This window comes from Protomyctophum parallelum (genome assembly GCF_964188405.1).
Source record: "Protomyctophum parallelum genome assembly, chromosome: 4".
Lineage (NCBI taxonomy): Eukaryota > Metazoa > Chordata > Actinopteri > Myctophiformes > Myctophidae > Protomyctophum > Protomyctophum parallelum.
In genome coordinates, this window is record NC_139700.1 from 30,721,942 (window position 1) to 30,735,701 (window position 13,760).

Here is a 13,760-nt window from a genome sequence, read left to right on the forward strand (position 1 = left end):
CGAGCGAATATAGGAGGGGTGGACGACGTCCACGTCAGAACAGTCTCATTGAAAAACATGTATTCTAATGAGATTTCATCGTTCGCTCGCTCGCATCACTGGCAGTGTAGATGAGGTGTAAAGTTAAGGAAAGTCCACATCAACATCACTGTCATCGTTACAATTTTGCTGTGGACTTTGCCATCCGCTTTATAATCCCCCCCCCCCCCCCTCTCCCTCTCTCTCTGCAGTGTCTGGTGACCTGTGGGAAGGGGATGAGACACAGGCAGGTGTTGTGCAGTGTGGGGGTGGGAGAGGAGAGGCTGGCGGAGCACCTGTGTGACCCCTCCAGCAAGCCCCCCGGCGTGGGCTCCTGTGAGCTGCCTGAGTGTGCCTCCTGGCAGGTCGGCGTCTGGGGAGCGGTGAGTGCCACACACACACACGCACACGCACACGCACACGCACACGCACACGCACACGCACACGCACACGCACATGCACATGCACACATGCACACAAACACACGTTTGTATTACTACTTAGATCGGTGGTTCTCAACCTGTGGGCCGGGACCCCCAGGGGTGTCCCCAGGTGACAGTGAAGTGACGATTTAAGGACAAAAAAAACAAAAACAAAATACTGTGCATCAAAGGTAAACAACTATACTATGAAAGCTGGTCAAACATATAGGCTAAATTGTAAAATTATTTAAGAAAGTACACATGCACGCACGCACGCACGCACACATGCACGCACGCACGCACACATGCACGCACGCACGCACGCCCACACGCATGCACGCACGCATGCACGCACACACAACTGTAATGACATACTCACACATGACTGCATACACAGGTGCGATTCTCACAGACAAATTCACACACGCATGCACACACACACGCACTCACACACACAGGTCTGAGTGAGGACATGGGTTTCATGTGTGACTCTCATGTGTGTCTGTGAACCTGTGAAAGTTTGTGCGTGCATGCGTGCGTGCGTGCGTGAGTGCGTGCATGCGTGCATGCGTGCGTGCGTGTGCGTGCGTGCGTGTGCATGTAACCTGATAGGTTAGTTAGTGCACTGACTCCAGCTGCCTGGTGCAGCTTTCACATTGCCCTCATATCCTGTCCAAGTAAGCCTTACCACACACACACACACACAGCCCTACCTCCTTACCACTATACACTACTGACCTCTCTACATTCACTCCTGCTATGAAGAGACTCTGCAGATGTCTCATTCATAGTCTAGTGTTATGGGTTATGATTAAATATCCATTTAATATTATTATTATTTCAAATTTATTTCCATTTTTATATTTTTATAATTAAAATAGAAAAAAGAATAATGTTAAAAAGTAGGTCTTGAAAATAGCCAATATACAAGCTCACAACCACACGTAACTTGTAGATCAGCTATTATTTTGGGGTGCATGCTTAGTTCATTGGTTAGACATGGGTTAAGGTTAGGTTTAGGTGTGCTGCCCCGTGGGAGGTTAGGTTTAGGGTGAGGGTTTGAGATAGGTTGTAGTTGTAGGACTAATGACTGGTCTAACCAATGACTATAGTCTAAACCAAATACTGTCTAAACTTAGTACTGCACCCATTATTTTCACTAGTTTGGGTCCCCGGAGCGAGAAAGACATTTCTCTTTTATGTGTGGAGCTAAAAGCTCTGGGACATGCCTGGCTGGTTGTAGTTTATAGACGTAATGTGGTGCCAGACGTGTTTACAGCAGGTACAATCAGATAGACGGGGTATATCGGCTCCTTAACGCCCGTGTAATCATAATTTGTTGCTCAAATAAACCTGTCCGGAGGCACTTCCTCCGCTCTCACGTTGTGCCCCCATCCTGGTCGCGGACCCCCCCCGCCGGTTAGAATTAGGGTAAATGGTCGAGTGTGTGGTGAAGGCTTTAACTGGGTTTTTTTTGAGACCCACTTCGACCTTGACATGCTTAAATATAGTTTGAGATCGCTGTTGTTTGACTTTTGTGTGTGTGTGTGTGTGTGTGTGTGTGTGTGTGTGTGTGTGTGTGTGTGTGTGTGTGTGTGTGTGTGTGTGTGTGTGTGTGTGTGTGTGTGTGTGTGTGTGTGTGTGTGTGTGTGTGTGTGTGTGTGTTTCAGTGTGCAGTGACCTGTGGCCACGGCTACCAGATGCGGGCTGTGAGGTGCGTGTCGGGGGCCTACGGCACCACACTGGACGACCGGGACTGCAACGCTGCCTCCAGACCACGAGACAGCCAGGTGAGAGAGAGAGAGAGAGAGCGTTTGGCATTAGAAAAGGGCAGACACAGACAGACCTGGCTGCCCAGAGAGGAGAGGCTGTGCTGTCACTGTGACGAGGCAGCTGTAGAGAGTTACACTTCATAATGTAAAAACTACACATAATATTAGGGAGGAGTTCTTTCCAAAATGTTAAACAAATTGCCCAGAATTCCAGTATGACAGAAAGGGAGAAATTACCACTCCTTCTGGGGAAAATAAAGAATGTTTTGGCTGCAAAATATGTCAATTCCTGTAATAAGAAAAGGGACAACCAGTAGGATACACATACAGTATGCCATGTTTTATTTTCTGCACCACCTGCTTTATTTTTTTCATTTCATTTGGCAACACTTGTAAAATGTCATGCCAATAAAGCCTGTTGAATTGCGCACTCAAAGTTTAGCCACTTTCACCCTGGCATCATTATATTGCACAAATAGTTTATCTGTCTTTATGTAGATCGCCTATTTCTGCTTCGTCATACGATGAAGTGTGAATTAGGACTTTTAAGTGGTTTAAGATCAATGTTATTCCTACCAGAAGTGGACAATTAGTGTTGTAGTAAGGTGGAAAACTACATGACAAACATGATATAGTGCATTCATATCTGTGACAGGCATAATGGTAAATGACACGCACACACGTACACTTTTTTTCCCCAAAATTATTGACCAATATTAGGCTAGTTTGGGGAATGTTTTGAAATGGCGTTCTTGGTTCCATTCGTACGATGTTCCAAGTTTCAGACCTGTAACAGTCAATGTTTTGGACCCCTAGTGGTCCTCCGACCCAGTGTTGAGAAACAGTGTGATAGATCAGTGGTTTTTCAAAGTGGTTGGTCAGGGGACCCCCATGATGATGATGGGTCCTTCAGGGTCCAAATGGACTAGGTTGCATTTGTACACTCTCAGGGTTACATGGGGTCCTTAGCCCGATATACAGTAAACTGAGGGGTCACTGACGTTAAACTGTTTGAGAATCACTGCTCATAGACTGACTGACTGACTGACTGTGTGCGTGTGTGCGTGCGTGCGTGTGCGCGCGTGTGTGTGTGTGTGTGTGTGTGTGTCTGTCTCACATTCGATGTACAAAAATGCTGCTATTGGGGAGGATGTTTTAAAATTCACCATCAAAGCAAGACTACAAGTATTACCAACCAAGTACAATCTGTCAATCTGGTATCCCGACACCCACACTGAACAACACCTAGAATCCATCGCACACAAATGGATGTACTGTAGTGCATACAAAAACTTATATATTGCTCGCCATGACCGGATTGTTGACCTAGTGTCTGATGCAGTTCGAAAGTATGTGCCATCTAGTGCAGCAATGTATAAACATTCAAGAGTGTTACCAGATTGGTTTAGCTGTACATGCGACGTCTTTGCTAACATCCCGAATACACCTGATGTTGTCTTTGTTGACACCAGACACAAGGAGGTCCTGATTCTGGAGGTGGGCTGTGTCTTTGATTTGTACATGGACCAGGCATTCCAAGATAAATATTCTAAGTATCAACCATTACTTGGAAGTATAACAAACTTGGGGTATCACTGTAGATTTGCCATACTGATATTCGGAAGCCTGGGCCATGTGCATAAACTGACCATGAGTGGCCTAAGAATAGCTGGCATGACAAAAAGCAAAGCCAAACAACTTGCCAAATACTGTTCTGTCTCGTCTGTTATAGGCAGTTTGTCTGTGTGGAGAAGGAGGTGCCATGTGTATCCCTAAGTGAACATGAACTGTCAACCCCGTTATATTTGTTTCCTTGTAAAAATTAATTGTAATTTGTGGATTCAAATAAAGAAATCGAAATGTGTGTGTGTGTGTGTGTGTGTGTGTGTGTGTGTGTGTGTGTGTGTGTGTGTGTGTGTGTGTGTGTGTGTGTGTGTGTGTGTGTGTGTGTGTGTGTGTGTGTGTGTGTGTGTGTGTGTGTGTGTGTGTGTGTGTGTGTGTGTGTGTGTGCGTGCGTGCGTGCGTGCGTGCGTGCGTGCGTGCGTGCGTGCGTGCGTGCGTGCGTGTGCGTGTGTTTAGGACTGTGAGGTGGTAGCGTGTCCCTGGATGTCACCACTGCAGAGCACGCCTCGTCCTGACCCCTCCAGCCAGCTGCTGACCCAGTGGAGATATGGCTCCTGGACCACGGTATGGACACTTTACATTTATACTGTATTTATTTATACCAAATGAAGCGTGCATCATGAATATACAGTATTAGTCAAAGAGCAAATGGGGGACTACGGATGGAAATGAGCAATTCAATGGAAATCTGGTGTATGTACATTACATCATGTGTTGTTCATTAATATTCGCTGTCTGGTCCAAATAAACAAATTAAGTAAAGTAATAGCATATCAATTATACCTTTCACCGATAGGCCAAGGAGAACTAAGAGCTGTAGCAGACCAAAAGAGAGCGAGTGTATTTTCCGGCAGCGGCAGCTGCCGCGGAACACCCGCGGCAGTCGGTAGTATTTCTCGGCGGCATCAGTCCGCCCCCCCACCCCAAACCCTAAACCTAACCGCAAGCACGACCCAACGCATGGCATCAGCCACGGAACGGCAGTCTGTAGTGTTTCTCGGCAGCATCAGTCCGACACTCTACCCCAAGCCCTTACCCTAACCATAACCGCAAGCACGACACAACGCATGTCGGCAGCTGCCGCCCCTTCTCCCGTCAGTGCCACAGCTGTTACCGGTATAGTTTTCCAGCGGTTGCTGCGTGAAGCGGCGGCCACGAGATGGAGCGGCAGTGGAGCGTCATTGGAGTGACATAATCCCCCGGAACGTGCCGGTCCTCCACGCGGGGAGGACTATGCACTCGCTGCTTCTGAGCAGACCTGCAGTTTTCTGCAAGTGTTTTCCAGATACTGTGTATTGTGTGTGTGTGGTGCATAAAACGGAATGATGAAGGCGTTGAGAAATGTAAACCAGAAGTGGAGATGCTCATCACAGCTACAGTACATGTATCTCTCATCTTCCCTTTTGGCAGCAAATCTGACTGTAACCTTTGCTTGTCGTAAATCAATCTGCTCGGCTGGCAATCGGGACGCAATCACAACAGAGCAGCTGATGTTTGTTCGCTTCTGCCTCTGCCTTTCACCAACACGGATGTAGGGGATATTGACTTCAACAGCTTGACAGATGGGGTAAAGTTACACATCTCCCGTTATGATGAGTGTGTTTCGAAACGCGCAGGGCCCATATCGGCTTTCGTAGAGTCGTGCACTGTGTGCCAACTTCATGAAGTTGTGTTGCTGTGTTGCCAACGTTATGACCTCCATGGTATAATACTGTTCAGCCCCATGCGAAAATGATTTAGCTTGGTCTCAGACGTACGTACGCACACTAACAAATGATGATCACAAGCACGTGTGCATATGCTTAAAATAAAACATTGCATTATGCATAAAAATGCATGCACAATGTGCACACACAATCTTGGAAAGGGCATGTGCATGCAAAAGAGCATACCGAGCAGAGGGGGGTGGGTGGTAGGCCCCTCTATGTCTCCTCGTGCACTTAGCATTGTTGCCTGCTGCAAATGAAAAGCACATTTCATCTAAACACCAGTCTACGGTTTCTAAGGTGGAACCTTGTGTATCAGACTGAAAGCCGACATGAGCTCATATGTCAGAATTAGGAAAGTGCCAGTGTGTGGGTCTTCAGTGTGCAGGCTTCACACACCACACACGCACGCACACACACGCACATGGACGGACGGATACATTGCACTAAGAAGCCTAACTGCCATCCTTTTTTCTTTTTTTTTTGTTATGGAATTTAGACTGTTATTGATGAGTGGAATATGACTTGTGTGATTGCATTATGTATTCAGCCCCTCAGCAGTGTTTCTGTTGTACTGTTGAGTTCAGACTATCAATAGGCTCTATGCACATCAGACATATTGGAAATAAATTGGGCCTCTCCCTCATTAATTCCGTCACAGGTCTTACCAACCATCTTGACGTGGCCTGTCTTGCTTTATCCCCCAGACCTTCTAATCTGGCCTGATCCTCTAATGCCGATGAAATGTGCTGTACAAATATACTTGCCAACTATGGAGACAGGGTTACAAATGATGTATTCATGTTCCCAACTATGGAGACAGGGTTACAAATGATGTCTTCATGTTCCCAACTATGGAGACAGGGTTACAAATGATGTCTTCATGTTCCCAACTATGGAGACAGGGTTACAAATGATGTCTTCATGTTCCCAACTATGGAGACAGGGTTACAAATGATGTATTCATGTTCCCAACTATGGAGACAGGGTTACAAATGATGTCTTCATGTTCCCAACTATGGAGACAGGGTTACAAATGATGTCTTCATGTTCCCAACTATGGAGACAGGGTTACAAATGATGTCTTCATGTTCCCAACTATGGAGACAGGGTTACAAATGATGTATTCATGTTCCCAACTATGGAGACAGGGTTACAAATGATGTATTCATGTTCCCAATGATGAAGATAAGCTCAAGGAAGCGTGCTATATACTATGTATACTAGTATAGAGCAGATGTTTGTGGACATGTACCGCACAGCACTTTCCACATTGCGATTGTATGAATACATAAATTAATGAATGCACTTGTTTTTTAGTACACAGCACGTCATGTGAACTGAACTGAACTTTTTGTTCATATTTCAGTCAGGAACACTTAATTTTTTTAAACCATTTATTGCAACAAAATGGAACACAGTTAAACCTGGCTCTTAAGCTGTTCCCTCATTTTAGCTGCGTTGTTTAGATTAGATATATTTTATTATTATTATTATTATTTTTATTATGGGAAAATTATGCCTACATTCAAGAAAAGACAATAAATACATGTGCATCACAATTAAAACATGCAGACAATAAACAGACAATAAAACGTATGCCTAATTCTAAATTTCAAATAGTCTTTAAAAGAAAGCAATGGCCTCTCCACACTCATAGAATGCCCATAATGTTTGTGTATGCTTTCATGTATGTATACGTAGCGTAGATATATGTATCTCCCTGCTCCTAAATGATTGTCTTGGTTGAGCAAGGAAGTACAGCAGAGCCTGAAGGCCAAGATGACATATAATATTCACACTTGTATTCACATTTTATTTAATACAAATGTTCTCAATCTATTTGTGGATTATCTGACTGAATGAACAAACTTCATTAATTGAAAACACTCAGCTGACAGCCGATTACAGCTGAGGCGCATATGAATCCCATGTCCTGCATACACTAACCTCACGTCACCCGATGAGTAAGGCTGGGGCCGAGGCTACACAAAGCCTGGTTTTCATTCCAAAACTGAGCCGTGCATGCGATCCATTTTAGTTAAAAGGGAAATTATCCCGGGTTCCGTTGGTGGGTTCTGGTTGGTGTCGCATTGTTTTTGTTCCCCACATAATGAAAATCAATCAAGTTTAGTCTCGCTAGTCACACTACGAGTTAGAATAAAAGATGGATATACCAAACGATTATTATACCAAAAGACACAAAACTATTATACCAAACAACTAAACGAACTTTAATCATTTCTGAGGAGCACGGTGCGCTTGGTTCTGGTCGTGGGTTCCGGCCGCCTGATCACTTAACCCATTTAGACCTGAGGACGATTCTACAAATGCCTTCTAAATCCTGACAGTTTTCTGAAAAACCATGTCAGTGGTGCTCAAACATTTTCATGTCAAGGACCCCCAAAAATATATGTAATTGGCCGCCTACCCCCATCTGAAAATATGTTATATTCAAACATTTGGGCCACATTTTCAAGATTTTTCACTATTTTTCAACAGCTAAAGTACAACATGATGCTTAAAACACCAAAAGGGGTTCCCGTTCAAAATGGGTTCTGCTCCAGACCGAATCAGAACATTGAAATTTATATTGATCTCAGGCTATGCGCGCACTAACGCCATGCTTCCTCCCTGTGTCCATCCTGCAGTGCTCCGTGTCCTGTGGCAAGGGGAAGCGGGCGCGATACGTCAGCTGCAGGGACGCCCAGGGAGGAGTGGCCGACGAGTCGCACTGCGCCCAGCTGCCCCGTCCCCCAGAATCCTCGGCGTGCTTCAGCCCATGTGGCCAGTGGCGGGCTGGGGAGTGGTCTCCTGTAAGTATTCCGACTGATGCTGTGGCCAATGTTTCTCTTCATCATTGGTTCTCAAACCTTTTTCTTTCTAAGGACCACTAAATGAATTATGTATTATTGAACATTTTCCAATATAAATACATGATGTTCAAAAATCACACCAGTGTGAAGTGAGGGGCGCTCTTATCGTCGTACTTCATCCATTCATTGTCGATGGGAACTTTGTGTAGGACAAAAAAAGTCGATTTGCTCGTCTACATATGACGTAAATTCTCCATTCATTGTCCATGGGAATTTTACACAATTAGTTTGTGTAAAACGAAAATCTAGGTGTACGGTTTTACTAAATTACTCCTCAACTTTAGCAACTCCTTCCGCAAAGGGGTTATCGACGGGTGAGACAGTGACTTACTCGAGCATATTTGAAACACATTTATTAAACTCACACATTATTTTCAGGCAGTTTCAACCAGTTTCAGCTAGTGGCTAGGTAATCGACAGCTCCACAACACCCGTCAACAACAATGTCCATCGTCCTTCCGACTCGCAGCCAGTCCTCGCATGCGCATAAGAGCCTATCTTGCGCGTGATCATTACTGCCGACAGATGTCACTCTTACACCACTCAATACAAAATAAAATAGAAAGCATAGCAAGAAAATGTTTATATTAATATGGGATAAAACCACACACTAGGAAGGGCTAGTGCCCCTCAAAAACTGCAGATGTACAAGCTTGCAGCGTGGCACGAAGTGACACACTGTGACATTGTGTATCTGCTATTTTTGAATAGCCAACGTTTGCATGGATGAAGTGGTCAAAAATGATTGTGATGCTGTATTACCTACTTTTGCTGGGGACCCCCTGAAACCCCCGCCCCCACAAGGACCCCTGAGGGTCCCCGAACCCCACTTTGAGAACCACTGTCCTATGTTTCATAGACTTCCAGTAATCAACTCAATTGTGTTGGTTTTTTTATGGTGTGGCTTTGCAGGAGGCTAGCATCTACAAGAGTGTCGGTCTGGGGGTGTGTGTCGTGTGTGTCTGTTTGTGTGTCTGTGCGTCTGGAGCTATTCTTCTTGCAAACAATCATCACCAAGGCATACTGGCCACAGATTATTCAAGTTTCTTTGTTTCATTCCAAGAATATACAGTAAAGGGGGAGGAAGTCACCCCTATTCAGTCTGAATGCACATATGTTATTCATGTGATGTCTGGAGTGTTGGCCTTGATTTGTGAACGTTAATAGCAAGCCTCTCCCAAAGCTCAACAACACGAGAGCCAAGACTCACTTGACATATCATTAATAGACAGATTTAGGGTTTCTCTTGCCAGTGCATGGAAGAACAATCTTCACAGGTGCTGGGGAAACTAAATTGCATAAAGGCAAATTTACACTGATATTATAACGGCTGATTCTTGGTCTATATACTCCTTTGGTGCTCCCAAAACAAATGGAATCATGCAGATCTATCCAAGACCGTTTGCCTTGCATAGTTGCATTGTAAGATTGAAGTTAAAGCATAAAACATAATAAATGTGAAACATCTTTAGGGGAGGTACTTCTGTGGCAGAGCAGAGCATTTTCAGAGCATGTTTATTTGAATGGTCAATCAATCGATTGTGTTCCGGCTTGGATCAATGAAAGTAACATATCTCTGCTGTCTGGAAGAAACCACCTAACTCCAAAATGTACATTTTTCAGAAAAACCCCCCAAAAAACATCCACCTCAAGTGGAGGTTTTTGGCGAAGCTCTTTTTAATACTTTTCATTGGTTCAATTATATATATATATATATATATATATATATATTACTAGTACACAAAATGCATCCACTATCACAGTTAAAGCCTTGATCGCTGGAACAGCTCCAGCTGTGATAACATCAGAGCTTAGAGGAGGTTCTGTGGTTTATACTGGAGCTGCAGTGGGAGAAAAGCTACCACAGTTTTTACAAAACACTACTTGGCAACTGTGTGTAAATTCTGCATTCGAGGATTATAATTTCATTGCTGCGGGGCAGAAACTCTTCATATTTCAATTTTCATCATACTACGGTGTCACACTAAAGTAGCAACAACAGCCTATAAACTCACGAGTCACAACTCATCGCCATGTGACCTCATTATTATCCTGTTCTAGGAGTCAAGAGGGGGACATTTTTCCTATAGGCCTATACTGTAGTTCAATGTTGAAAATTAGTGGTATTTCCCTTTAACCATGTTTGTGGGTTTTTCAGTATATATTGAACCAAAAACTATTAACAGAGCTTGTGACTAAATAATAACTACATTAGAAACATTGGAACTCTGCTTCTTTTCCTAAATTCCTCCCCATTTTCCTGAAAAGAACACGTTTTGGACACGCAAGGTTTCCGCCTGACAGCGATGAGACATACAGTACTGTACAGTAAGTGGGATGCTAGCCTCAGAAACCCAGACGTTTTTATTTCCAGGGAGAAAAAAAAAGTCTACTTCAATTTGGCATAGAGTAGCGCAAACGTCGATCACTCTCTGCTGATTTCTGATCGTCTGCACCTTTGTTAAATTGACGCACACCCGTACACACACACACACACACTCCTCTCTCTCTCTGTCGCTCTAATTAATTAGTCCAGCAGCTATACCATAGAAAGCAGGAAAGCAGTTCCAGGCTAGTGGGATGCTGACCTGCCATTCTTCTCTTTGCTCATTATATCTCCAGTGTTCTGTGACGTGTGGTGGCGGGGGTCAGGCCACCAGGCAGGTGCGCTGCACCAACTACCACCAGCCCGTGGACCAGGCCTTCTGCGACCCGGACGAGAGGCCCGGCACGGAGCAGGAGTGCACGGCGGCGCCCTGCCCGTCCGTCCACCAGCGGCAGCGGGTCAACGACCAGCCCTACGGGTATCCCAACCCTCGCGACCCCGGACACCACCCCGGACACAGCAGCTGGAATGTGCCCTCGGCCGACAACCAGTGGAGGACGGGACCCTGGGGAGCGGTATGTCTGACCACTGTTGATTTGACCCTGGGGAGCGGTATGTCTGAACCACTGTTGATTTGACCCTGGGGAGCGGTATGTCTGAACCACTGTTGATTTGACCCTGGGGAGCGGTATGTCTGAACCAGTGTTGATTTGACCCTGGGGAGCGGTATGTCTGAACCACTGTTGATTTGACCCTGGGGAGCGGTATGTCTGAACCAGTGTTGATTTCGTAGACTAAAACTAAGACCAAAAGTGTTCGTCGACTACTTTTTTTTTTTGCTTTTCCATAGTACAGCCTACATACGGATCCACCGTGCACGCTCACGTGCTTATTACTCCTTTTTCTGCTGAAAATTAGACAAAATCCGGTGTTTGGGGGGTTATAATTCCATTCCTGACATCGTGCCGTCCAAAACAACTCCATCGCGGGTCCACCGCAGCTTAGAGTGAAGGCACACTGTAGTGTGGTGGGACTCCATGTTGAGGGGATGTGTTAATATTAAAAAGTGAACCAATAAATAAATACCACTAAAATAAACATGCTCTGAAAATGCCCAATGCTTTAGACATTTTCAAGAGGGTGAACTGCTGGTCCAGAAAAGGTTGGGAACCACTGCTTTAGATTATACAGTGCACTATATTTATTTGCTTAGAGAAAGATGGAACGAACAAACAACGGATACAGGAATGAACAAACAATAGAGTGAGACCAAAAGGACATTTAAGGTCGTGCCTGCAGGGCTTTGCGCTTGGACCGACCAGGCTTAGTGTAATGAGCTTTTAACAGCTACAGTGTGAATAATATTCAGTCATTATCCAGTCAGTGTCCTGCATTCTGTGGGCGTGCGGACGTTTATCCGACATACCAAAATTATTTTAGCCCGACAACACGTCGCTCCTGACATGCGTTGCCGGTTACAAATCACCCGTGGCCGGTTACAAATCACCCGCGGCTCCTGACATGCGTTGCCGGGTTACAAATCACCCGTCCAGGTGCGGTTAGGGTTTGGATCGGTTGTCGGACAATCGGACTGTCGGACTCTTGGTCATACTGTGCTTTACAGTGGTGGGACTGTGTGTACACACTCCCACACCACAGACAGGGGGGGGTGTGTTGTCATTTTTTTAATTGGACACAGAGCGTACCTGTTGCTCCGTCCAAGGCAGAGCAGTGTACAGTTTGCCAGACTGTTTTTAAACAATCATGCACTCTGTCTGTGGAAGGAGCATTTTGCAGGGAGGGAGGGAGGGAGGGAGGGAGAGGGGGAGGGAGGGAGGGAGGGAGGGAGGGAGGGAGGGAGGGAGGGAGGGAGAGAGGGAGGGAGGGAGGGAGAGAGAGGGAGAGAGAGAGAGAGAGGAGAGAGGGAGAGAGAGAGAGAGAGAGAGAGAGAGAGAGAGAGAGAGAGAGAGAGAGAGAGAGAGAGAGAGAGAGAGAGAGAGAGAGAGAGAGAGAGAGAGAGAGAGAGAGAGAGAGAGAGAGAGAGAGAGAGAGAGAAGAGAGAGAGAGAGAGAGAGAGAGAAGAGAGAGAGAGAGAGAGAGAGAGAGAGAGAGAGAGAGTGCGCGTGCATGCGTGCGTGCGTGCGCGCGCGCATGCGCAGGCTACTGTGTGCATTTTCTCACTACACCAGAGAACATTAACCACTTTCAATCAGTCCCTTATTTGGGGAAAACTTTAAATACATGTCAATATCTCACAACATGTTGCATTTATATGGGCTATTTTCACTATGTGTCATAATGTGAATTATATTGTACTTCAGTGGTTTGAATCAGTGGTTCTCAAATGACTGGTAACTCTTGAGGGTGTGAAACTGGAACCAAATGGACCCGTAAGGGTTATGGAGGTCTGAGTCCTATAATGCATTGCATAGTAAACCGGGGGTCCTTGAAATAAAGAAAAGGTTGAACATTGGCAATTATCTCCATACAAGCTATCCCTTAGTTCTGCCACATAAGTGCATCCACAGCATTGTTTTTAAACCCTGTCGCACTTTGAGGTTTTAATGGCTTAAGGCATATGTGTGAATGATTTGCGAAGAGCCAACGTGTAAGCCATGTGTTCTGTGCCCTCCTCCAGTGCTCCAGTACATGTGCAGGGGGCTTCCAGAGACGGGTGGTGGTCTGCCAGGATGCGGACGGGCGCAGCAACAGCTACTGTGATGAGAGGGTCAAACCCGCCGAGTCCAAAAGCTGCGACTCAGGACCATGTCCTCTGTGGAATTATGGGATCTGGGGAGAGGTGAGCATACATGCTTTATGTCAGCGACACTAGGATGACATCTCTCTCTCTCTCTCTCTCTGAATGTAAATGTTTCATTTCCTTCCCCTGTAATCTAAAGCAGTGGTTTTCAAAGGACACACACATTGATACGTATTTGACCGCAGACCCATTTAAAAAAGGTTTGTGCAGAGACCAGCATGTTGTTTACACGTTGACTGCGTTATAAATTCATCTT

The 13,760-nt window shown here is 45.4% G+C and overlaps 1 protein-coding gene across 1 annotated transcript in view; it reads left to right on the top strand.

The window, feature by feature from the left end:
* Window positions 1-13,760, top strand: part of LOC310857790 (A disintegrin and metalloproteinase with thrombospondin motifs 20) — a 156,209-nt gene that overhangs the window by 87,199 nt on the left and 55,250 nt on the right. The window contains 6 exon segments of the mRNA XM_083763675.1: window positions 231-401; window positions 2,111-2,230; window positions 4,292-4,399; window positions 8,193-8,357; window positions 11,040-11,318; window positions 13,382-13,543. Of these exon segments, the coding sequence (XP_083619801.1) occupies window positions 231-401; window positions 2,111-2,230; window positions 4,292-4,399; window positions 8,193-8,357; window positions 11,040-11,318; window positions 13,382-13,543 (1,005 nt within the window).